This window comes from Ahaetulla prasina, chromosome 5, assembly GCF_028640845.1.
Source record: "Ahaetulla prasina isolate Xishuangbanna chromosome 5, ASM2864084v1, whole genome shotgun sequence".
Lineage (NCBI taxonomy): Eukaryota > Metazoa > Chordata > Lepidosauria > Squamata > Colubridae > Ahaetulla > Ahaetulla prasina.
The window spans coordinates 81,859,151-81,883,563 of NC_080543.1; the positions used below are offsets into that span (position 1 = coordinate 81,859,151).

General features: G+C 40.8%; 1 protein-coding gene across 2 annotated transcripts in view; it reads left to right on the plus strand.

The window, feature by feature from the left end:
* Window positions 1-24,413, plus strand: part of PHKA2 (phosphorylase kinase regulatory subunit alpha 2) — a 361,986-nt gene that overhangs the window by 131,901 nt on the left and 205,672 nt on the right. For both annotated transcript variants that reach the window (XM_058186862.1, XM_058186861.1), the window contains one exon: window positions 7,444-7,577. In XM_058186862.1, coding sequence (XP_058042845.1) covers window positions 7,444-7,577 — 134 coding nt within the window. The remainder of the gene's footprint in view (window positions 1-7,443; window positions 7,578-24,413) is intronic.

Below are 24,413 nucleotides of genomic sequence, written 5' to 3' on the forward strand. Positions count from 1 at the left end.
GGGGGGTTTTTTTGGGAGGGAGGGGGGGAAAAAGGGGGAAAATGTTTTTGTTTTTTAAAACTCTTTCAATAAAAAAAAAAAATCATATTGGATACATTGGAATATTACAAAGCTCATCCAGGAAAATAAAATGGCGTGTTATTTTTAGATGCACAGAAAACACTTGATAATGTGAATTGGGAATTTATGACTACACAATTACAAAAGATGGATTTTGGGGATAGCTTTGTAAACATGGTTAAGACTATATATAAAGATCAATCGGCAAAGGTAATAATAAATGGCGAAATGACAGAAAATGTAGATATCAGAAAAGGAACTAGACAAGGATGTCCATTATCTCCATTGTTATTTATCCTGATGTTAGAGGTTTTAAATAGAAAAATAAGACAAGATAAAGAAATAAAAGGAATGAAAATTAAAAAAGAAGAATACAAGCTACAAGCATTTGCGGATGATTTAGTATTCATTATGGACGAACCAATGGAAACGGGTTTAAAGTTAATGCAACAAATAGAGGAATATGGAGAGGTAGCAGGATTGAAAATAAATAAAGATAAAACTAAAATTATAGTCACAAACATGAGAGAAAAACAAAAGAAGCAACTAATACAGAACTTAGATATTCAAATAGTGAAGAAAGTGAGATATCTGGGCATTCAATTAACTTCAAGATATATTACATTGAAGGAAGATAATTATTTTAAATTGAGGAATCAAATTGAAATAGATTTGGAAAAATGGAAAAATCTGCAACTATCATTAATGGGAAGAATAGCATTAATTGAATGTACTACTGAGAATTTTGTTCTTCTTTCAAACAATTCCGATAAAATTGGAGAAGGAATATTTTGAGACTTTGAATAAGATGATATGGAAATATATATGGCAAGGAAAAAAAGCAAGAATTAATATTAAACTGCTTCAAGATTCTAAGACTAGAGGAGGATTTAGCCTACCAAACTGGGAACTCTGTCACCAAACAGCGATGTTAACTTGGGTTAAAGAATGGATTTTATTGAGAAATACAAGACTATTGACTTTGGAAGGAAATGATTTGCAACTAGGTTGGCATGCTTTCTTATGGTATGGCAAAAATAGGATACATGGATACTTTCAGAGACATTGTGTAAGAAATGGCTTGTTAACAATATGGGAGAGAGTGAAAGAAAAACACTACATGGAAATACCAATGTGGCTTTCAACAATAGAAGGGTTGACACATCTGAATATGATTAATATGAACAATATGGTATGTTATAAAGACATTCTAACTGAGAAGGGACAGTTAAAACAGAAGCAAGAATTAGAAAAACAAGGGATTGAGACTGATTGGTACACAAGATTGCAAATACAATCAAGATATGATAAAGACTTGAAACAATATGGTTTTAATTTGGGGGAATCAGAGTTGGATCAGATACTGACTGGAAAGGATGAAAAAATGATTAAAAAATTGTATAATTATTTATTGCAAGTTAGATAGAAGATGAAGAAGCAAAAGAAACAATGATAACATGGGCGAAAATTTTTGGTTATGCAATAGAACTAGAGAAATGGCAACAACTATAGGAAAGGAATTATAAATTGACAATGGCAACGGCATATATTAGATCAGATTTTAGATTTTATTAGATTTTTATACCGCCCTTCTCCCGAAGGACTCAGGGCGGTTCACAGCCAGAATAAAACAATAATTATGTGCACAATAAAACAATAATTAAAAAACTTATTGAATATAAGGCCAAAATTAAAACCCATTTGAAACCATAAAAACCCCATAAAATTTACATCCAGGTATTAAAACTACTAAAAATTTCTATGCCAGTCCTGCGCGAATAAATAGGTATGTCTTCAACTCGCGGCGGAAGGTCCGAAGGTCAGGCAATTGACGGAGTCCTGGGGGAAGTTCATTACAGAGGGTGGGAGCCCCCACAGAGAAGGCCCTTCCCCTGGGGGCCGCCAGCCGACATTGCTTGGCGGACGGCACCCTGAGGAGTCCCTCTCTGTGAGAGCGCATGGGTCGGTGGGAGGCAATCGGTAGCAGTAGGCAGTCTCGTAAGTAACCCAGCCCTAAGCCATGGAGCGCTTTAAAGGTAATAACCAACACCTTGAAGTGCACCTGAAAGACCACAGGTAGCCAGTGCAGCCTGCGCAGGAGTGGTGTTACATGGGAGCCACGAGCGGCTCCCTCTATCACCCGCGCAGCTGCATTCTGAACCAACTGAAGCCTTCAAGGGGAGCCCCATGTAGAGAGCATTGCAGTAATCCAAGCGAGAGGTAACAAGAGCATGAGTGACTGTGCATAGGGCATCCCGGTCAAGGAAGGGGCGCAACTGGCGAATCAGGCGGACCTGATAAAAAGCTCTCCTGGAGACGGTCATCAAGTGATCTTCAAAAGACAACCGCCCATCCAGGAGAACGCCCAAGTTGCGCACCCTCTCCATCGGGGCCAGTGACTCGCCCCCAACAGTCAGCCGCGGCTGCAGCTGACTGTACCGGGGTGCCGGCATCCACAGCCACTCCGTCTTGGAGGGATTGAGCTTGAGCCTGTTTCTCCCCATCCAGACCCATACGGCTTCCAGACACCAGGACAGTACTTCAACAGCTTCGTTGGGGTGGCACGAGGTGGAAAAGTACAGCTGTGTATCATCAGTGTACAGTTGGTACCTCACCCCAAAACCACTGATGATCTCACCCAACGGCTTCATATAGATGTTGAACAGGAGAGGCGAGAGATATATAAGGAAAACCTATATAAAATGTTTTATAGATGGCATATGCCACCAGAAAGGTTAGCAAAAAGGTTTGAAGATAAATCAGCTAAATGTTGGAAATGCTCGAATTTGCCGGGGTGATATTATTATATGTGGTGGACGTGTATAGAAGCAAAAAAATATTGGTTTAGAATACAGACATGGTTAAAGGAAATGCTACACAAATCCATAGAATTAAAGCCAGAAATTTTCTTATTGGGTAATTTGCCAGAAGATATAGCAAAGAAGAAATGTATTTAATTATCCATGTAATAACAACATCAAGACTTGTATTTGTGCAAAATTGGAAGTTAGAGAGAATCCCATCAGAAGGTGAAGTAATAAAAAAGATCTTAGATTGTGCGGAAATGAATAGATTAACTTTAAGAATAAAAGATAAAGAGGAATCGGTGTATTTCAAGACATGGGAAAGATTGTATGCATGGTTAGAAAAGAGACAGAAATAAAAGTCAATAAATAGATAAACAATGTTAATAAATGGGAAAAAAATGAGAAAAATGGTAATTAAGAAATAGAAACCCAGATATCGCCAAAATAGATGGAAAAGGGGGAGGGGGATGAAGAAGAGAAGATTATAGATATAAATGTACAACCATGAAATAATGGATTGGGTAAAATAGAAAAGAAATCGAAAAGAAAGTATATATTATCAGAAGATTGGAGTTGCTCGGATACCAAACAAGGGAAATAATATACAACAAGGAAGAAAGAAAAGAGAGAGGAATAGAAGGTAAGATAGAGGAGGTGAAGGAGAGAGAGGGATGGAAGGAAGGAGAAGGAAAGGGAGATAAGTTAGGGGATAAGAGTAGGAGAGAAGGTGAGAACGGAGGGAAAGAGAAGAGGAGTGAGGGAGAGGAAAGGGAAGTAGGTATGAGGAAGGAGAGGAGGAGGAAGAAAGGGAAGGAGAAGAAGGGAGGGAGAAGAGAAGAAGGTGGTTTGTTGTAAAACAAAGGGAAAGGGTAGAAGAGCAACTTCTACCCTTTAATTACATGGTAATTAAATTACATTTTTAAATTTTTTTTAATTATATGATAATTAAAAAGTTTTATTTTTGTGCTTTCCTTAGAGAGAATATGTATGATTATCTATGAATAAGAAAATGTACATTTATAATATGTGTATAAGAAAAATAAAAAATAAAAAACTTTTAAAAAATTGTAGATCTCTGCTATTTTGAAGCTTATATTTCTTAACTTAGGTGCTTTTATGTCTTAACTGACTGCAGCTTAATTGCCAATGTTTATTTTCTAAAATCTAACTCTAGTCTTACTTCCGTATCATCAACAAGTATACACCAAGTTTTCAGATACTCATCAGCTAACACATGTTGTTTTTTTTTCAATTAGTCAAAATATATGTATAATTTACAAGGGATTTTATCTTAAAAAAAAAATAAAGCACCAGGTCACAGTTGCCAGCGTCCTAGGTATCAACCAAGTACCTTCTTAAGATATATGATGTTCCAAGTAGCGCAGTTTTTTGCAGTTCTGCTGGTGTTATTGCAGGAAGCTGCAATTTGTTGATGTATCTTATAAAATTCTTGGACATGGTACCAAATGCCCTGATGACAATGGGTATCACTGTTATATGTTTCATCCATAGCCATGTAGTTTCGATAGCTAGGTCACGATGTTTCATGATTTTTTCCAGTTCTTTTTCTTCAACTCTGGCATCTACTGGTACCGCAATATCAATAAATTGTATGTTTCAGTTTTCTACAACTGTGATATCTGGTGTATTGTGTTCCAAATGATGATCTGTCTGTATTCGAAAGTCCCACAAGATCTTCACCTTCTCATTTTCTATAACTTTTTCCACTTTATGTTCCCATGACTTTTTGGATACAGGCAAGTCGTATTTTTTACATAATGACCAGTGGATTAATTTAGCAATTCGGTTGTGTCTAGCTTTGTAATCAGTTTGTGCGATTTTGCTGCATTCACATATTAAATATGAAACAGTTTCGACTTTGTTGTTGCAAAGTTGGCAGTTTGGATTGTCGGTGGATTTTTGTATCTTTGCTTTCATGGCATTAGTTTGTAGTGCTTGTTCTTGAGTACCGAGTACTAAACCTTCTGTTTCTTTCTTGATGGTTCCCATTTTAAGCCATGCCCATCTAAAGTTGTCATCACATTTTCCGTCAATGTTTTTCAAGTGCTGTCCATGCAAAGCTTTGGTTTTCCATCTATTTAATCTGTCATCCAGCTGTTTTTCCTTATATTCTGCCTTGTTTCTGTTGTTTTTATAATGTTATCTGTTTTTACAGCCTGCAGCCATTTTTCTGTACTTTGGTTCAAATAATCATTTAAACTTCATTTTTCTTCTTCCACAGTTTAATGGATTTGCAATAGCCCTCTGCCCCCTATTTTTATTGGCAGGTACAACCTATTGATGTCATTTCATGGATGTAAAGCATGGAACACATTCAAAAGTTTGTGTGTTTTCCGGTCCAGTTGATGATTCCAGCTGAGTAGCGTATCATTGGAACTGCCCATGTATTAATGCCTTTAATTATGTTTCCAGCATTCAGCTTTGATTTTAATATTTTGCAGACCCTCCTTTTGTGTTGACTCTTTGACTTTTCCATTCAGGATGTTACCTGCTTCCAATATGTCTAGGTATTTGTAGCCATAGTCCTTTGCTAATGCTTTTACTATGTTTCCATTTCCCAGTTCTATTCCTTCTATTTTTTTCATTTTTCCTTGCTGCATGGATAATATAGCACATTTTTCAAGTCCAAAGTTCATTTTGATGTTGCTGCTGAACAGCTGAACTGTGTTAAGTATTGATTTAAGTTCAGTGGGGCTTTTCACATACATTTTTAAGTCATGGTTTATCTTGCCATGTTGGCTTGAGATTTGGTATCCTAGTTTTGTGTTTCGTAGGATTATTGTCAATGGAATTAATGCAATGTTGAACAGTAGTGGTGAAAGTGAGTCCCCCTGGAAGATTCCTCGTCTGATGTTGACTTCACCAGTGTTCTCCCCATTTGCTGCTAGAACTGTTTTCCATTTTTGCATAAATTTTGCACTGTTTTGTCAATGAGCAGCTGATCTTTTGTTCCCTTGATTTTTTATAATTTCCTTTTTGTTCTACTGGATACAAATTGTTTTCCATCATATGATTGAATACTGAATTGGCCAGTATTCTTGTAAAAAGTTTGAATGTTGTTGGCAGACAAGTAATTGGGTGATAGTTGCTTGGCTCTGTGCCCTTTTCTGGATCTCTTATTATCAAGTAAGTTTAACCAGCTGTTAACCATTCTTCACTTGTTGCATTTTGAAGCATTTGATCAAATTGAGTGGCCATGAGATGATGGAGGCTGGTCAGGTGTTTTAGCCAGTATCCATGCAGCTCGTCCAGGCCAGGTACACGCCAGTTCTTGACCTTCTTTGCTTGTTTTGCAACCATGTCAGTTGTTATTACAATATTTTCCATTTTGTTTCATATTGTTTGTTGTTGAATATCTTTGATCCAGGAGGCAGTTTTGTTGTGTTCCACAGGATTTTCCCACAGTTCTTTCCAAAAGTTCAAAGTTTTTTCTTTACATGGTGAACATTAGTTTGGATTCGATTTTCATCAAGAGACTGGTAGAAGAGGTGTTGGTTTCTTCTAAACTGCACATTTTCATGATATTGTTTAATTCATTTTTTGTATCTTTCAATTTTCTTTGCTGTTGCTATTACACATTGTTTTAGTTCTTCCACGATTTCCATTATTGTTTTTTCCTCCAGGTTGTATTTATTGTGTAAACTATTTTTTAGCTTTTTGTTATTTAGTTTTCCTTCTTTCAAGTACTTCAGATTGCTGACATCTCCTTGTAGTTTTTTTATTTTATTTTCAAGTCGAATTTTCCACTTTGGTGTTCCAGTAGGTTCCTTTTTTGGCACTTTATAACCCAGTTCTGCAGTTATAATGGCGGCTGTGTTATACATTAGTTGGTTAGTTTCATATGTTGTACTGGTGGGATGGATGTTAAAATGCTGTTCACGGCAGTTAGTAGATCTTTCACTTGTTTGCTATGCACTTTGCAAATGGTAGGTAGTCTTTTTCTTTCTATGTTTTCTTTGATGTGGTTTTCAATCTTTTCTTTCAGCATTTTTGCTAGACCACTTAGCTCTACACTTTCGAGTTGTTGCACAGGAGGATTTTCATCCTGTATGTTGGTTTCTTCCACAGGTTGGCCAGTTTGTTCAGGTGTTGGAACAGTTTCTTCAGCCTGTTCTTCATTACTTGTTGTTTTCTTTTTAGCCAATCTTTCTAGATGTTGCATTTCCACATCTGTGAAAACTTTATTACAGACGATGAAGCATCTTTGATCCATTAATCTTTGTTCAGTTACGTCACTTTCTGGGTGTTTTTCCTTCCACAGTTGCATCATTCTTTTTTGAAATCTCCTGGCTGTTGGTTCTGCCTGGTAATAATATTTGATGATTTTATTTTATATTATTGTTGTTGTTGTTGTTGTTATTATTATATATTGCACTACCTTGAAAGCATTCATGACTAATGTTCTACCATGTATCCTTATATGTTTTCTTTTGACTTTTGTCATTTTGTGTGCTTTTTTTGGGGGGGATGGGTTGAATAAATTTTTATTTTATTTGGAAAATTAAGGTAAATTACAAACTCTAAAAAAATGTTTTGTGCTTTGTTCGATTAATAGGAATCTAAGACTGCTCTTCATTTGCCCAAAGATGCTCATGGTGATTTGGATTGTGAGAAATTAATGGGGCAGCTAACAGAATGCCGTACTTTACATGACCAGGCTGATATATTATACATCTTATATCTAATAAAGTAAGTTTTCTTTTATGTTCTGTAGGTGGGTCTTAATTTATTTTTAAAAATGATGTTCCAGAAAACTAAATATTCAGCTGTACTAATTTTTATGTGAAGTTACCATTTGTTTCTATCCTGCTTGAAATTCTAATCTTGAAATTCCTGTTAGTATTGATTATTTTACTATCAGTTAACAATGCAATGTCCAGTTAACAATGTCCTTGACTTATGACTGATTGCCTCACAAAGTTACAATGGACTTCTTCAGAGCTACTTATGATATGTTTTCGAGTTACAATGGCTGCATACACACCCATAATCACATGAACACTTGTTGGGTGCTTGGCAACCAGTTCACCTTTACCTTCATTTACAGTATCCTGCAATCACATGACTGTGATTTGCAATGTTTTCAGTGTTTACTTCCTGTTTTTAATTTTAAAAATGCCCTTAGCAAAAATGGGTTAGCTTAACAACTGTGGCATTTGCTTAACAACCATTATAAAAAACTGACATAATTCGAATCGAGTCTTGTGATGCCATGACTTACAGCACAATAATTTATGACAGTAATTCCAGGGTCAATTATAGAATAAGTCGAGGAGTACCTGTGCCAATAAACTCATCTGATACATCATCTGGTTTTCACTAGTGGAGCAACTATTTCTTTTTACAAATTATGCTTTAAGGTCTGCATCTCCTCTCCGTTCAAGAAAGCACAAACTCTTGAAACTTCAGTGTTTCAAAAGGAAACGTTTATTGAAAAGAAAGTGATTGCAAGACAAAAGCAAAGCAGGAACTAAATTCCCTTTAGGCAATTCCGTTAGGATAAAGGAGTTAGAAATCTCTCTCAGTCTGATGGCCCACTATGCTTACAGTGTTTAAATTTATATAGTCTATGCATAGGCATAAAGTCCCATCTTCCTTTTCTTTTTTTTTAAAAAAAATAATATTTATTAAATTTCCAACATATAAAATACAAAATACAAAAAAAACAACAAAAGAGAAAAAACAGGGGAAAAAAGACACAGCAAAAATTTAACACTAATGACAGCTTTTCCATATCAGTATCTCTATCATAATGAACATATTTACAAAGATTCTAATTCTATACATCTCTATCTTGAATTACATCCTTATTTAAATTATAGTAATATCTATTTATAATTTTGTTTCATATCCTACGTTCCTATCCAGTTTTACATTTTCCATATTATATTTAACAAATTATCCCTTAGGTTTTGAGTTTACTCTCAAGCCATGTGTCAACGTTCCAGAAAACCCCTCCTGCAGAAAAGACTCCAAAACCAACATCTTGTAATACAACCCCCAAAATCTCCACTCTCATGACCCCTCTACCGGACACATGCTCCAATCCCCAACCATCCCATGTTGAAACATCACTTCAGCCACTTCTTCTCCAGATGCAAACCCAGCCTGACCTTGACCGGCAGGAAAAAAATGTTGTTATGTCTAATCATCCCTTGCACTACCACCTTCCTCCCCTCCTTTCCCACAGAGGAGAATTGTGGCAGTATATGGAAGCCTTCGGCCTAGTATGGCTTCCAAAGCTGACAGACGCCCCCCCTTGCAGAAGAAAACACATCCTAGAAAACAAAACAGACAAAAGCAAAAATAGGGTTAATATCCATTACGTCCCCTTCTAACCCCCTCTCCCCCCCCCCCCGGAGGACCTTTTAGTTTGTCAGGGAATTTATCATGAAATTGTTTGACTAGAGCATCAGCATTTACATCCCAGCTTTTTACCCAAGTAACTTCAGACAATGGGTACCCTTTCCAGTGGACCAAGTATTGTAAGCGACCTCTGTATAGTCTAGAGTCAAGGATTTTTTTAATTTCATAGTGGGTCTCCCCCTGGATTATCAAAGGGGGGGAGCAGCTGGTAAGGGTCTCAACCTAGATTCCCTAGCCAGTTTCAATAAGCTAGTGTGAAACACTGGATGTATTTTCTCTAATATTCGAGGGAGGCTAAGTTGGATAGTTACTGGGTTAATTAATTACCTTTACAATGGGGAAAGGACCTAAAAACTTAGGACCAAATTTTTTACTAGGTAATCTTAATCTTAAATATTTAGTAGACAATAATACTTTATCCCCCACCTGAAAAGGGGGTTGGAGGGAGCGGTGTTTGTCGGCTTGGGTTTTATATTTTTCAGCTGCTTCAGCCAAAGCTTTTTTTGTGTCCTCCCACCCCTTTTTCAATGAGTTCATCCAGTCTGTCAGGGACACAGAAGTGGGAGGGTATACAGGGAGCTCAGGCATCGGCACAAAATCCATGCTGGTGGTTATCTGAAAAGGAGTTAACCCCATGCTACTGTGTACGGCATTATTATATGCTACTTCTGCAAAAGGTAACAGGTCTGCCCAGTTTTCTTGCTGGTAGTTTTATTTATTTATTTTATTTATTTATTTATTTATTAAACTTTTATACTGCCCTTCTCCCGAAGGACTCAGGGCGGTGTACAGCCTTCATTTAAAACAGTTAAAATACATATTAAAATAACAATTAAAAAACTTATTCAATAAAAGGCCGAATTTAAAACCGTCCAATTGACCATATAAAATACCCAGTAAAATTACCATTAAAAATTAAAAATTAAAAATTTAGAATTTAAAAATCAGGCCAGTCCCGCTTGTATAAATAAATAAGTTTTCAGTTCCCGGCGAAAGGTCCGAAGGTCAGGCAATTGGCGTAAACCGGGGGGAAGTTCGTTCCAGAGGGTAGGTGCCCCCACAGAGAAGGACCTTCCCCTGGGGGCCGCCAGCCGACACTGCTTGGCGGACGGCACCCTGAGAAGACCCTCTCTGTGAGAGCGTACGGGTCGGTGGGAGGCATGTGGAAACAGCAGGCAGTCCCGTAAGTACCCGGGCCCTAAGCCATGGAGCGCTTTGAAGGTGGTAACCAAAACCTTGAAGCGCACCCGGAAGACCACAGGTAGCCAATGCAGACTGCGCAGGAGTGGTGTTACCCGGGAGCAACGTGGTGCTCCCTCAATCACCCGCGCAGCTGCATTCTGGACTAACTGAAGTCTCCGGGTACACTTCAGGGGTAGCCCCATGTAGAGAGCATTGCAATAATCCAGTCGAGAAGTGACGAGAGCATGAGTGACCGTGCATAAGGCATCCCGGTCAAGAAAGTTTACATAGAATAGAATAGAATAGAATAGAATAGAATAGAATAGTATAGAATAGAATAGAATAGAATAGAATAGAATAGAATAGAATTTATTGGCCAAGTGTGATTGGACACACAAGGAATTTGTCTTGGTGCATATGCTCTCAGTGTACATAAAAGAAAAAATACCTTCATCAAGGTACAATATTTACAACACAAATGATGGTCATAGGGTACATTTTAACTCTTAATGATAGCAACAAAAAGTTACAGTCATACAGTCATAAGTGGAAAGAGATTGGTGATGGAAACAATGAGAAGATTAATAGTAGTGTAGATTTAGTAAATAGTTTAACAGTGTTGAGGGAATTATTTTTTTAGCAGAGTGATGGCCTTCGGGGAAAAACTGTTCTTGTGTCTAGTTGTTCTGGTGTGCAGTGCTCTATAGCGTCGTTTTGAGGGTAGGAGTTGAAACAGTTTATGTCCTGGATGTGAGGGATCTGTAAATATTTTCACGGCCCTCTTCTTGATTCGTGCAGTATACAGATCCTCAATGGAAGGCAGGTTGGTAGCAATTATTTTTTCTGCAGTTCTAATTATCCTCTGGAGTCTGTGTCTTTCTTGTTGGGTTGCAGAACCAAACCAGACAGTTATAGAGGTGCAAATGACAGACACAATAATTCCTCTGTAGAACTGGATCAACAGCTCCTTGGGCAGTTTGAGCTTTCTGAGTTGGCGCAGAAAGAACATTGTTTGTTGTCCTTTTTTGATGACGTTTTTGATATTAACTGTCCATTTTAGATCTTGCAATATGATAGAACCTAGAAATTTGAAGGTTTCTACTGTTGATACTGTGTTGTCAAGTATTGTGAGAGGTGGAAGTATGGAAGGGTTTCTCCTAAAGTCTACCACCATTTCTACGGTTTTGAGTGTGTTCAGTTCCAGATTGTTTCGGTCGCACCACAAGGCTAGTTGTTTGACCTCTCATCTATATGCGGATTCGTCATTGTCTCGAATGAGACCAATCACTGTTGTGTCATCTGCAAACTTCAGTAGTTTAACAGATGGCTCATTGAGATGCAGTCATTGGTATACACAGAGAAGAGAAGTGGGGAGCGCACACAGCCTTGGGGGGCCCCTGTGCTAATTGTACAGGTATCTGATGTGATCCTGCTTAGCTTCACCTGCTGCTTCCTGTCTGTTAGGAAGCTTGTGATCCACTTACAAGTCTGTTCAGGTACTTGTAGCTGGTTTAGCTTAGTTAGAAGAGTGTCTGGAATGATGGTATTGAATGCTGAACTAAAGTCTACAAAGAGGACCCTTGCGTAGATCTTTGGAAATTCAAGACGTTGTAAGATGTAATGCAGAGCCATAGTAACAGCATCATCTGTTGATCTATTTGCTCGGTATGTAAATTGCAAGGGGTCTAACAGTGGATCTGTGATGGTTTTCAAGTAGGAAAGCACTAGCCTTTCAAAGGCTTTCATGACTACAGATTTTAAGGGAACTGGTCTGTAGTCATTCAGTTCCTTGATAGTGGGCTTCTTTGGTACTGGGATAACACCGAATATACAAGTTCAATTTTTTTACCACTCCATTAGTCTGAGGATGAAAAGCAGAGCTAAGTCCCTGGGATGACCCAATGGACCGTAGGAACTCCTTCCAGAACTTAGCCGTAAACTGGACTCCGCAGTCTGATATTATCCTCTTTGGAACGCCATATAGTCTGTAAATGTGCTTCATGAAGAGCTTCGCTAATTTTCTCGCCGACGGTAACCCACTGCAGGTGGTGAAGTGGGTTTGTTTGGAAAACAAATCAACAACCATCCATATCACTGTATTCCCTCCGCTGGCAGGGAGCTCAACAATGAAATCCATAGCAATTTCTTCCCAGTGTGTCATGGGCTCAGCTACAGTTTGGAGAAGACCAGGGGGTTTCCCTGGTCTGGATTTCATGGTGGCATAGGTGGCACAGCTCCTTACATAGTTGTTGTGTCTTGCCCGCTCTCACCGCAGCCGGGGTCTGCTTATCTGCTTCCGAACACGGAGGAATGTATGCCTCCCGGCCCCAATCCTGGCTCCATGCCCAAGCAGGCTGCAGAGGAGGGAGCACCCCCCGGCCCCAGCCCTGGCTCCATGCCCAGGCAAACGGAGCAGCTAGACCCCTCCCCCTCCTCCACAGCATGTGAGCCTGAGGAAAGTTTATTTCCAACAGCTGCTGATTGGAGTGACCCTCGCATCAGAAGACTGGATAGGCGGAGGCAACAGATGGAAGGGAGGGGCAGGCCTTAATGAGTGCTGAGTCATGGAGCCACACCCCATGGCCTATATAAAGGATCTGCTTTCTGGCAGTCTCTGAGTCAGGCAAAGTCGAACTTATCTTGCTGAAGTCACTTTCTGGTCTCCTGCCTGCTCTGAGGACTTTGCTAGGACTTTGGGCAGAGCTGCAGAGGCAAGCCTGATTTGGATTTCCCTGACCCGGCCGTCAGCGGAGGAGTGGGACACGACAATAGTCTTCTACATCAGTTTTCATTTTTGTCCACCAGAATTGTCTCCTAGTCAAATGGAGGGTTTTCAAAAACCCGAAGTGGCCTCCCAGCCAAGAGTCATGACTTTTGTGCAGTACCGTGAGCCGCATACTGGATGGTACATAAATCTTGCTCCCTTTCCAAGCTAGTCCTTCCCTTAGGGTCAAGTTTGTTAGGTTGTCTTTGAGCCAGGCATCTGTCTTAAGGGCTGATTTTAGCTCCGTCAATAACTTGCCCTCTGGGATGTTGGTACCACGGCGTGGTTGCGCCCGATCACGAGCTTGGCCTGCTGGTTGGGTTTCAGGAATCATAGCATGCGCTATCTCCTCTCGTCAGCTGTCAAATTGGGGCTTTCTTGAGAGGACATCAGCTAGTAGGTTCTGGCCCCCTGGGATGTATTTGAGGTTGAAATGAAATTGCTTGAAGTATTGAGCCCATTGAACCTCTTTATTTTAAATTTTATTTAAAATTTTTCATTTTAAATTCTTTTAATTGTATATATTCTGTGTTTTATTTTGGCTGTACACCGCCCTGAGTCCTTCGGGAGAAGGGCGGTATAGAAATTTAATAAAATAAAATAAAATAAATAATAAATAAATAGGGGAGAGCTTCCGAGGGGTTTTTAGGGCCTCGAGGTTCTTGTGGTCTGTCCACGGTTCTTTTATCCCTTCCAGGAAGTGCCTCCAGGAGAGGACGGCCCACCGTACCGCAAAAGCTTCTTTTTCCCAAACCGCCACCTGCATTCTGTGTCCGTCAACTTTTTAGAAACGTAAGTGCAGGGGATTAGGTCGTTTTGGGCATTCCTTTGCATTAAGACAGCTGCTACTGCCACATCACTTGCATCTGCTTGGACTACAAATGGTTTACTTGGGTCTGGGTGCTGAAGAATGGGTTCCATTGCGAATAGGTGTTTCAGCTGCTCAAAGAATTTCTGACAGTTCATTGTCCAAGCTAGGGGCTGGCTAGGTTTTGGCTTGCCAGGAGACGGACCAGTTTATCAATTCTGTCAACGGGAGAGCAACCTCTGCGAAAGAAGGGATGAATTGGCGGTAAAAGTTTGCAAATCCCAGGAACCTTTGAAGCTGTTTACACATGTGCGGGGTTTGCCAGTCCAATACTGCCTTTACTTTTCCTGGGTCCATTTCAATCCCCTGATTTGACACCCGGTAGCCCAGGTAGTCCAAGGATTCCTTATGGAATTCGCATTTTGACAGCTTTACGTATAGTTTGGCAGCTAGGAGTTTTTTCAGGACCTGTCTAACTAATTTGATATGGTCTTTCATATTCTCACTGTATATAAGAATGTTGCCCAAGTAGACAAGAACCCCATTATATAAGTGGCTATGCAGGGTTTCGTTGATGAGCTGCATGAAGACTGCTGGGGCCCCCTGGAGCCCAAAAGGCATGATCCGGAACTGGAAACTGCCCAGGGGGCAGTTGAAAGCCGTTTTCCATTCGTCCCCTTCCTGAATGCAGACACGATAATAAGCCTCTTGTAAATCCAATTTGGTGAAAACCTTGCCTTTTGCTAGGTGGTTTAATAAGTCCTTCATTAGTGGTAATGGGTAGGTGTTTTGTATGCAAAGGTAGTTCAGATTTCTGAAGTCAATGCATAGTTGTAGAGATCCGTCCTTTTCTTTAAACACCATGGGTGCGGCCAGTGGTGATTTTGCCGGCTCGATGAACCCTCTGGCTAGGTTGGTGTCGATGTACCTCCTTAATTCAGTAATTTCAGAGGGTGTCATTAAGTACATTCTGGGTTTTGGTAGTTTCTCCCCAGGCTGTAACTCAATTGCACAATCAGTGGGTTGATGAGGGGGGAGGAGATTACATTCATCTTCCCTGAAGGCCTCTGCCAAATCTACATATGCTTTAGGAATGCGTGGTTCACCCGGAGGTGAGTCTGATACAGTGGCTGCTGGCTCCCCCTGGTGGTTTTCATGGATCGGTTGTTTCTTGGGAGAGTGGGCAGGTTTTAAGGGACCAACATCACATATGATTTTTTCTGAACCCATCTTCCCACTTGATTGTGGGTGCCCATTTGTCCAGTCAGGCTAGGCCTAGTATAATAGATTCTGACATTTTTGGAATTACTATGAATCTTATAAGTTCACAATGTTTTCCAATCTCTAGGCCAATCAACTCTGTTATTTGGGTGGCTGGGACTCCACCAATTAATGTTCCATCAACTTGGTGGAACTTTATTGGGTGTTTTAAAGGTAATGTTCTGATACCTAGTTAGTTTACAACTGACATCCCTATTAGACATCTGGTACAGCCAGTATCTATAATGGCTTGCAGCTCTTTCCTTTCCCCCCTTATTGGAACTAATAAGTTTATTTTGATAGCGAAGAGGGGAATGGGTGCACTCACTATCGGGTTATCTTCTCCAGCAGAGTCATCAGGAGGTGTCTCAGCTGACGGAGGTGCGTCGGTTTCTTCAGTGGGGAGGGGAATGTCCATGGCTTGTCTTGCAAATCGGCTGGTATCTGGGTTTCCTCTTGGATGTTTTTCCCCTCGGGTCACAGTCACTGGATGCTGTTGTGGGATGGGTGCTGGAGCCAGGCAGGCCGAAGCTCGGTGTCCTAATTTGCCACAGCAGTAGCATTTTATAACCATCAGTGATTGATGGGTTGCAGTTTTTGAAAGGGGAGGCCTGGATAATGGTCTTCGGGGAGGTTTTTCAGTCGGGGTGGGGGGTGGGGGTTGATTTCTCTGTTCAGAGCTATGGACATGTTGTACCAGTCTCGTAATTGTTCCGACACTCCCCGTATGCTACAGGCTTTTCTGACCTCTTGATTGATTGCCTCTTTGAAATAGTGGAGAAGAATGCGGTCTAGCCAATGGCCAAGGTTTCCTGCTACTCGCCTAAAGTCCCATACAAAATCTTTTAAGGGTCTGTTGCCTTGTTTCATTGTTTTTAAGGTGGCTTCGCTGTCTTCAATATGATCCTTGTCATCAAATCTGGTTCTGAGCAGTGCAACAAACCCTGCAATGTCATTCAATTCTGGAACATTTTCATTGTGGACCTGGGCAATCCATTCAGAGGCCTCTCCCTCATTCATTCCCTCACAAATGGCATTTATTAAGTCTCTTTCTGATTGGCATTGGTTTCTAAATTGATCTACGTGAGCCCAGATTCTGCTGAGGAAGTAAGCTAGTTTGTGTGGTGTGCCATCAAAAGTTGCTCTGAAGAGAGGTGGAGTTGGTTGGGGGGGGAGGGGGGGAGGTTGGGCTGCTGGCATTTAGGGAGGAATTTGTGGAACAGCCACTGTGGGTTGCTGGACAGGCCCCTGTTGAGGGGGGTAAACTGTCGGGACAGGAGTTGGTTGCTGAGTTGCAGAGGGGAGTGGAATTCCCCCCGGCTGCTGGATCAAAGTTCCTTGTAAGGTATTGGCCAACGGGCCATATGAGAGCCAAGGAGATCCATGGAAAATAGGAGCAGAACCAGCTGGCTGCCACTGGCATTGGACCCATCCTTGTCCAGGGTAGAATGCCCAGCCTGGGGGGATGGAAGCAGAAGGGGGAGGGCTGGGCCTGGCAGGTGGAAGCAGGGGTGAAATGCTCCCGGTTCGCACTGGCTCACCTGATTAGGTAGTGTTGGCAGCTGCTGGTTTGGAGGACCGGTAGCAAAAATCCCTGGCCCCGCCCCCCTGCCTCTGCTGAGCCGCACCATCAGCAGAGGGTGTTTTTTTTTACTTTTAAAAGTTTTTCTTCAGCCAAAACATGCCTTTAAAAGTAAAAAAAAAAACCCTCTGATGATCGCGGGGCTGAGCAGAGATCATCAAAACCCTTTAAAAGTTTTTTTTTAAAAAAACCTTCAGCCGAAGGGGAAAAATAACAAGAAAAAAACAACAAGGTTTTAAAAGCCTCCTCTGAGGATCCCAGAGGAGTTTTCTGATCCTCACAGGCTTTTAAACTCACTTTTTAACAGCCCCCACTTACAAGAGCCCCCACCCATGCCCAGCCAATTCCCCCTCCTCACTTACCTATAATTACTGCTCTTTCAGGCTGGCAATGTCATGCTTTCTTCAGCTACTGAAGAAGAAAAAAAAAGCTTGTTTTGACTTCCTGCTTTGCTGGCTGAGGAACTCTGGGATTTGAAGTCCACAATAAAATAAAATAATAAAATAAAATATTTGTGCAGCTTTCTGAGATTTGGTGTGTTTCTATAGTGTTTCACTCTAACTACACAAACACACAAAATCTCAGAAAGCTGTATGTGGCATTTTGTGTGTGTGTGTGTGTGTGTAAAGTGTGAAAGTTGGTTTTTGAGCTTTTTGTGGCTGTGTGAAGTGTGAAGTGCAGCTGCTTTTACATTGTGTGTGAGTCAGTTGTGTTGTGTTGTGTTGTGCGTGTGTAAAGTGTGAAAGTTGGTTTTTGATACCTCTTATTGTTTTTTATACTTTGTTTATTATTTTTATTATTTATTGTTATTGGCCATGCCCACCCAGTCATCTGACCACCAAGCCACGCCCACCAATTAAGCCATGCCCACAGAACCGGTAGGGAAAATTTTTAGATTTTACCTCTGGGCAGAAGGCGTCTGTTAGGGGAGATTGGGCCCCCCAAGCCATTTGTGTTGGGTGCATTCCAGCCATGTAAATTCCCTGCTGCGCGTGGGAGGTGATGGGATGCCCTCTGGCATTGTTGGAATGGACTTGAGTCTCCCTAATTTCCCCCTTTTTGCGAGGAGGAAAGGTGAACCTAGGCTGGGCTAAGTTCCATTTTTCTAGAGGGAGGAAGGGGGGACTTACGTGGCTCCCAACTTCCAACCGTTCAAACCTTTCCGGGAGACCTGTAAGCGATTGAGATTTCAGGGGGGTGGGCAGACTCCATTCCATTGAATCTCCAGATCCCCCAGGTTTTCTGGTTCTCCATTGTGATTGGAAAGTAGGTTGGGAGAACTTCGCTCACCCAGGAAACCCACGCTCTTCTGGAGCGCTCACCTCTGGTCCCCTTTCAGGAGTCAGATCAGAATGGCAACTTCTCCAGGAATCAGATCCCTTGGGCCGTGCTCCTAGCTCTCGAGCAGTTTCTGCAGCTTCGAGGCTCCGCACCACCTCTTCCGATGGGGAGAATCTGATATCGATGAGTTCCTGTGCCTCTGGCCCTATTGCCCCCTCTAGGACTTCTTCTTTCCTTTCCATTTTTTCGCTGGTGTTTCGCACCACCTCAGGGTTTTGGCGGATGCTAGGGTGCAGCACCCCTAATGGCCCCCCAGGGAGGGGGGTGCCGCCATGCTCAAAAGGAGTTTCGGTTTAATGTCAACGTTCCAGAAAACCCCTCCTGCAGAAAAGACTCCGAAACCAACATCTTTCAAAGTTCTTTTACTAGCATTGGTAAACTGGCACCGTTCGGTGAAAACCGAAACTGGGGATTCCGGTTCATCCCTCGGTAATACAAGCCCCAAAATCTCCATCCTTATGACCCCTCTACTGGTCACATGCTCCAATCCCCAATCGTCCCATGTCGAAGCATCACTCCAGCCACTCCTTCTCCAGATGCGAACCCAGCCTGACCTTGACCGGTAGGAAAAAAATGTTGTTATGTCTAATCATCCCTTGCACTACCACCCTCCTCCCCTCCTTTCCCACAGAGGAGAATTGTGGCAGCGCATGGAAGCCTTCAGCCTAGTATGGCTTCCAAAACTGACACCAGGAGTACCATCTATTCCAGATTTGATAGTACTCAGTCTCTTCCCTCTTTTTCATTTTTAAAGACAGTCTATCCATTTCTGCACAGTTGTATTTTTTTTTTTATTATAATTTGGTCTGGAGGAATATCTGATTGTTTCCAATTTTGTGCTATGACAATTCTACTTGTAGTTAATATATGTAAAGCACCGTGGAAAACTTTGGCCGGGCTCCTCGAGAGACGAGAGCTTGCAGGGACTGCTTTGCTCCACTGGCTGGCGCAAATATACTGAGGAGGAATGCTGATGCCGCGCAAAATGAAATAGAGAAAAAGAGACAGAATGAGAGAGAATGAGAAAGAGAATGAGAGAGAGAGAGATAATTAGAATCAGAATGAGAGACAGAGAAAGAGAATAAGAAAGAGAGAATCAGAGAGTGAGACAGAATGAGAGAGAATCAGAATGAGATAGATTGAGAGACAGAATGAGAGAGAATGAGAGAGAGACAGAATGAAAGAGAATCAGAAAGAGAGAGAGAATCTGAATGAGAGAATCTGAATGAGAAAGAGAGAGTGGGGGAGAGAGAGAGAGAGACAATGAGAGAGAAAGAGTGGGAGAGAGAAGGGAGAGAGGGGGGAGAAAGAGAGAGAGAGAGGGTGGGGGTGGGGTGGGGTGGGGGGAGGGAGAGTCCATGAAGGACCCAATCTCGTCACTGGGAGTCCAGGCGCTTCAGCAAGTGGCGTGCTGGATTCATAGTAGTGGTCCGCGGGATTTAAAATTATGAACTTGGTGGTCCTTGAGGTCCAAAAGGTTGGGGACCCCTGATTTAGGTAGTATGTTCATTTTTATTGTGGCAATTCTACCAATTAAAGATATTTGTAATTTTGCCCAAATGTCTAAGTCTTTTTGTATTTGTTGTACCAATTTGTCATAGTTATCCTCTTTTAAAGTAGAACATTTTGCCGTTAACCAAATTTCCAAATATTTTACCTTTTTAACAATTTGAATCCCCAATTTCTCTTCCAATTCCCCGTCTTACCTTTTTGTAGAATTCTTAGTGATTATTTTAGTTTTTTGCTTATTTATTTTAAACCCAGCCACTTTACCAAATTCTTCAACTTCATGTATCAAGGTGGTTCCAGTCTCCAAAGGATCTTCTATAATAAAAACCAGATCATCCGCGAAAGCTTAGACTTTATATTCCTCCTGTTTAATTTTCAATCCTTTTATTGTTTGATTTTGTCTAACATAATATTTCCAATGATAGTATAAATAAGAGGGGTGACAAGGGACATCTCTGTCTTACCCCCTTAATTATACTAATCTTCTTTCTTGTTTCCCCATTTATTATTATTTTAGCCGATTGTTTTGAATAAATTGCTCTAATCCTCTCCATAAATTTCTCTCGAAAGTTCATGATTTCCAATTGGTTAATAAGAATTCCAGTTTAAATTATCAAATGCTTTTTTTTTTCCCCATAAAAAAGTTTTATTTTTACAATCATGTCAAACAATTCATTCAATGTACAGTTTTATACAATTAGTCGGGCCTGCCCAGTCACCACCCCCCTTTTTAACACTCTTCCCTCTTCTACCTACTTTTACTTTCCAGACCTTCCTCTCCTTCTCTTATCTACATCCTCTCCTCCCTCCACCCTACACCTTCCTTCTCCCTCTTCTACCCCTCTTCCTTCCTCTTCTCCTCTTTATCAAATGCTTTTTAAGCATCTACAAACATTAATGCCAGCTACTTATCCGGGTGGGCCTCATAATATTCTAATGAATTCATAATCATCCGTGTATTGTTCCTTATATGTCTATTTGGCAAAAATCCATTTTCATCTAAATCAATAATTTCGTTTAGTATTTTTTTGGCTCTTTCAGCCATTATTGTTACAAATATTTTGTAATCCGCATTGAGTAGCAAGATTGGCCTATATTTTTTGATTTGCTGTGTATGTCAGCGTTGCAGAAAACCCCCTCCTGCAGAAAAGACTCCAAAGCAAACATCTTTCAAAGTTCTTTTACTAGCATAGGTAAACTGGCACAACTGGGGAAACTGAATCTGGGGATCCACGTTTTTCCTCAGCAAGACAAACTCCAAAATCACCATCCCCTTGACCCCTCTGCCGATCACATGCTCCAATCGCCAACCGTCCCATCTCGAAACATCACTCCGGCCACTCCTTCTCCAGATGCAAGCTCGGCCTGACTGTTGTGTCTCGCTCGCTTTCCCCGCAGCCGGGTCCCTCTAATCTCCTGCCGAACACTGAGGAATGTCCTGGCATGCCTCCAGGCCCCAGCCCTGGCACCATGCTCAGACAGGCCGAGCAAGACGAAGGGCCTGACGTGCCTCCAGCCCCCAGCCCTGGCTCCATGCCCAGGCAAACGGAGTAACTAGACCCCTCCCCCTCCCCCACAGCATGTGAGCCTGAGGAATGTGAATTGCCAACAGCTGGAGCCTGGAGAGATCCTCGCTTCAGGAGAATTGATAGGCAACGTCAGCAAAAGGAAGGGAGGGGCAGGCCTGGATAAGTGCTGAGTCATGGAGCCACACCCCATGGCCTATATAAAGGATCTGCTTTCTGGCATTCTCTGAGTCAGGCAAAGTCTACCTTGGATTGCTGAAGTCACTTCCTGGTCTCCTGCTTGCCTTGAGAACTTTGCTAGGACTTTGGCAGAGCTGCAGAGGCACGCCTGATAAGGACTTCCCCAACCCGGCCGTCAGCGGAGGAGTGGGACACGACACTGACCTTGACCAGCAGGAAGAATGTTATTATGTCTAATGGGCCCCTCTATCAAATCCCACCTCCTACTTTCCCACACATGGGAAAGTGGCAGCGCGGAAGCCTCCGGCCTAGTATGGCTTCCGAAGTTGACAGTGTATTTGTAAGATCCTTTGGGATAAATGATATCAGCGCCTCCATCCATGCCTTTGGTAATTTAGATTGCCCTAAAGCCTCACTATATATGTTCAACAATAACTTTTCCCATGGTCTCTGTATCTTTTTATAGAACTCAGAGGTGATACCATCAGGTCCTGGATTTTATTGTTTAATATCTCTTTCATTTCATCTGATATTATAGGAAAATTTCTATCTTTTAAATATTTCTTAATCTCCTCCTCCTCTATTTTCTTCTGACTATAAAGTGTTCCAAAATAATTATGGGCTATTCTCTTTTTTTTCTTCCATTCGATGATGGACATTCCCCTCCTCGTCCTGTAATTTTGTTATTAACCTTTATTTTTGTCCTTTCTCAATTTATACACCAGCCATCACCCCGGCTTATTGGCATGTTCTAAGTATACCTGTTTCGTTTCTCTAAGCTTTTGAGCCATTTCCTCCTGGGAGAGCAAATTTAGTTTATGTTTAATCAGGTCTTTTTCCTCTCTAATTTTCACATCTGGAGAGTCTTGCATCTTAGGTCTAACTCTCCCAGTTTCTCTTGTAATTCCAATTGTTGTTTCCTTTTTTCTTTGTTTCTTCTCACCCCATATGCTATAGTTAGACCTCTGATATAAGCTTTAGTTGTATCCCAAATGTTCTGTAGGGTCGTCTCTTCATTTAAGTTTTCTTTCAAAAAGTCCAGTTCTTGTTCCATCCATTATATATACTTTTTCTTTTCTTTTTTTATCACCCTTTGATTCATGGTCCATCTCCCTCTTGTTTTTGTTCTTCCTTTCCATTTTAATATCAGTAAGCTATGATCTCCCCATATATTTGATGCTATTTCTATCTCCTCTATATTTTTGCTTAGTTCCAAATCCATCCAAATCATGTCTATCCTGGACCATGAATCATGTGGGTTAGAATAAAAAGTATATTGTTGTTTTTTGTTTTTGTTTTTTGTGTGGATTTCCTTCTCCAGATATCGTTTAAGTTCAACTCTTGCATCATGTCAAAAAAAGTAGTCGGTACTATTCTCTTTTTTTCTTCCATTTGATGATAGATATTCCCCTCCTCATCCTGTAATTTCTTCTTATTTTTTTTCTCCCAGATATATAATTTTATTTTGAGTCTACGACTGCATTCAAATCACCCAGTAAACACTTTCACTTTCCAATTCTGCTATTTATTAATGTAAATTATAGTAAAATTCCCCTTGTTCGGTATTCGGTGCGTAGATAGCTGCCAATAAGATCTTTTTTTTTGCCTTACTCTTATTTCAATTAATAGAATTCTACTTTCCTCATCAGCATAAATTTGTTTAGGTTGTAGCCAATCTTTAATATATACTACTACTCTTTTTTTTGTGATGCAAGAGTTGAATAAAGTCTTCCTAGCTTGGGGGCTTCTAATAAGTTTCCTTGTTGTCTTCTAATATGGACTTCTTGCAGGCATTCAATGTCCGTGTTATATTTTTGGAGATTGGATAAGACTTGCCTACTTTTGGTGGGAGAGTTTAAACCATTGATATTAATCGAGATTAATTTAATTTCTTCTTCCATTTTATCTTTTATTGATGGCCCTGGTTCTTTTCCTTAGTCTCATTTCTTTTTGTATCCTCCACCTCGCCCCTGTTCTTTCCTGTTGTTCTCTATCAGTCCTCTCCTGTAATTCAATTTCCAACTCCTTTCCTTCTTCCTGACTCTTGTCTTCTGTTTTCTCAACACTCTCCTCCTCCTCCTCCTCCTCCATTGCTATGCATTGATCATAAAATTCCTGGGCCTTATCTGGTGTATCCAACCTAATCTTTTTGTCTTGCCAAGTTATTAGCAAGCCTTCTGGAATTAGCCACCAGAACATTATGTTGTATTTAATTAATTGAGAGGAGAGGAACTCATAGTTTTGCCTTTGCTCTCTTACTCTCTTAAGTATTTGTTTGAAAGTCAATATCTCTTTCTCTTTGTACACCAGCGATGTGTCCTGTGTTCTCCTATAAATTTCATCTCTAATTGGTTTTTTTTTGTGAATTGAACATGTACCTCACATGGCAACCTATTTCACTGTGCATAATTCATATGCACTCAGTACAACTCATCAATACCATTTTGCAGTTCAGTCCTATTTATTTTCAAATTATCTGCCAACAATTCTATTATAAGATTCAGGTGGTCTTCTTTATTTTCTGGTATATTTTGAAATCTTAGATAGAATGCGGATTTGTCCATTTCGAGATATGTTATTGCCTCTTTGAGCTCTCTATTCGTTGCCATCTATTTCTTTTCTGTCTCCTCTAAATTTTACTGTCCGTTCCATTCTTATTTCCATTGTTTTTATTCTCTGCTCGTTCTTAGCAATTGTCTCTTATATTTCTCCCATTCTATCATCTAACTTCCATATGTCCTCTTTTACTTTACCCCATATCATTCTTTAATTCCTCATGGTTGTTTCCAATCAATTCTTAGGTTTTCAAAATCATGTCCTGAATCATATTTAGAGTTGTCTGCATACTTTGTAAGTTCATTGCAGGTCCTGCCTTCTCACTTCCCAACATCTCCTATCAATTTCTGACCTGCTGGAGAAGCAGTCATTTGCGTGATTTTCTTTGCAGTTTTTGTAGTTGTCGCTGTACTTGTCCTGTCCAGTTTCCCAAAGAACTTCTTCCACAATA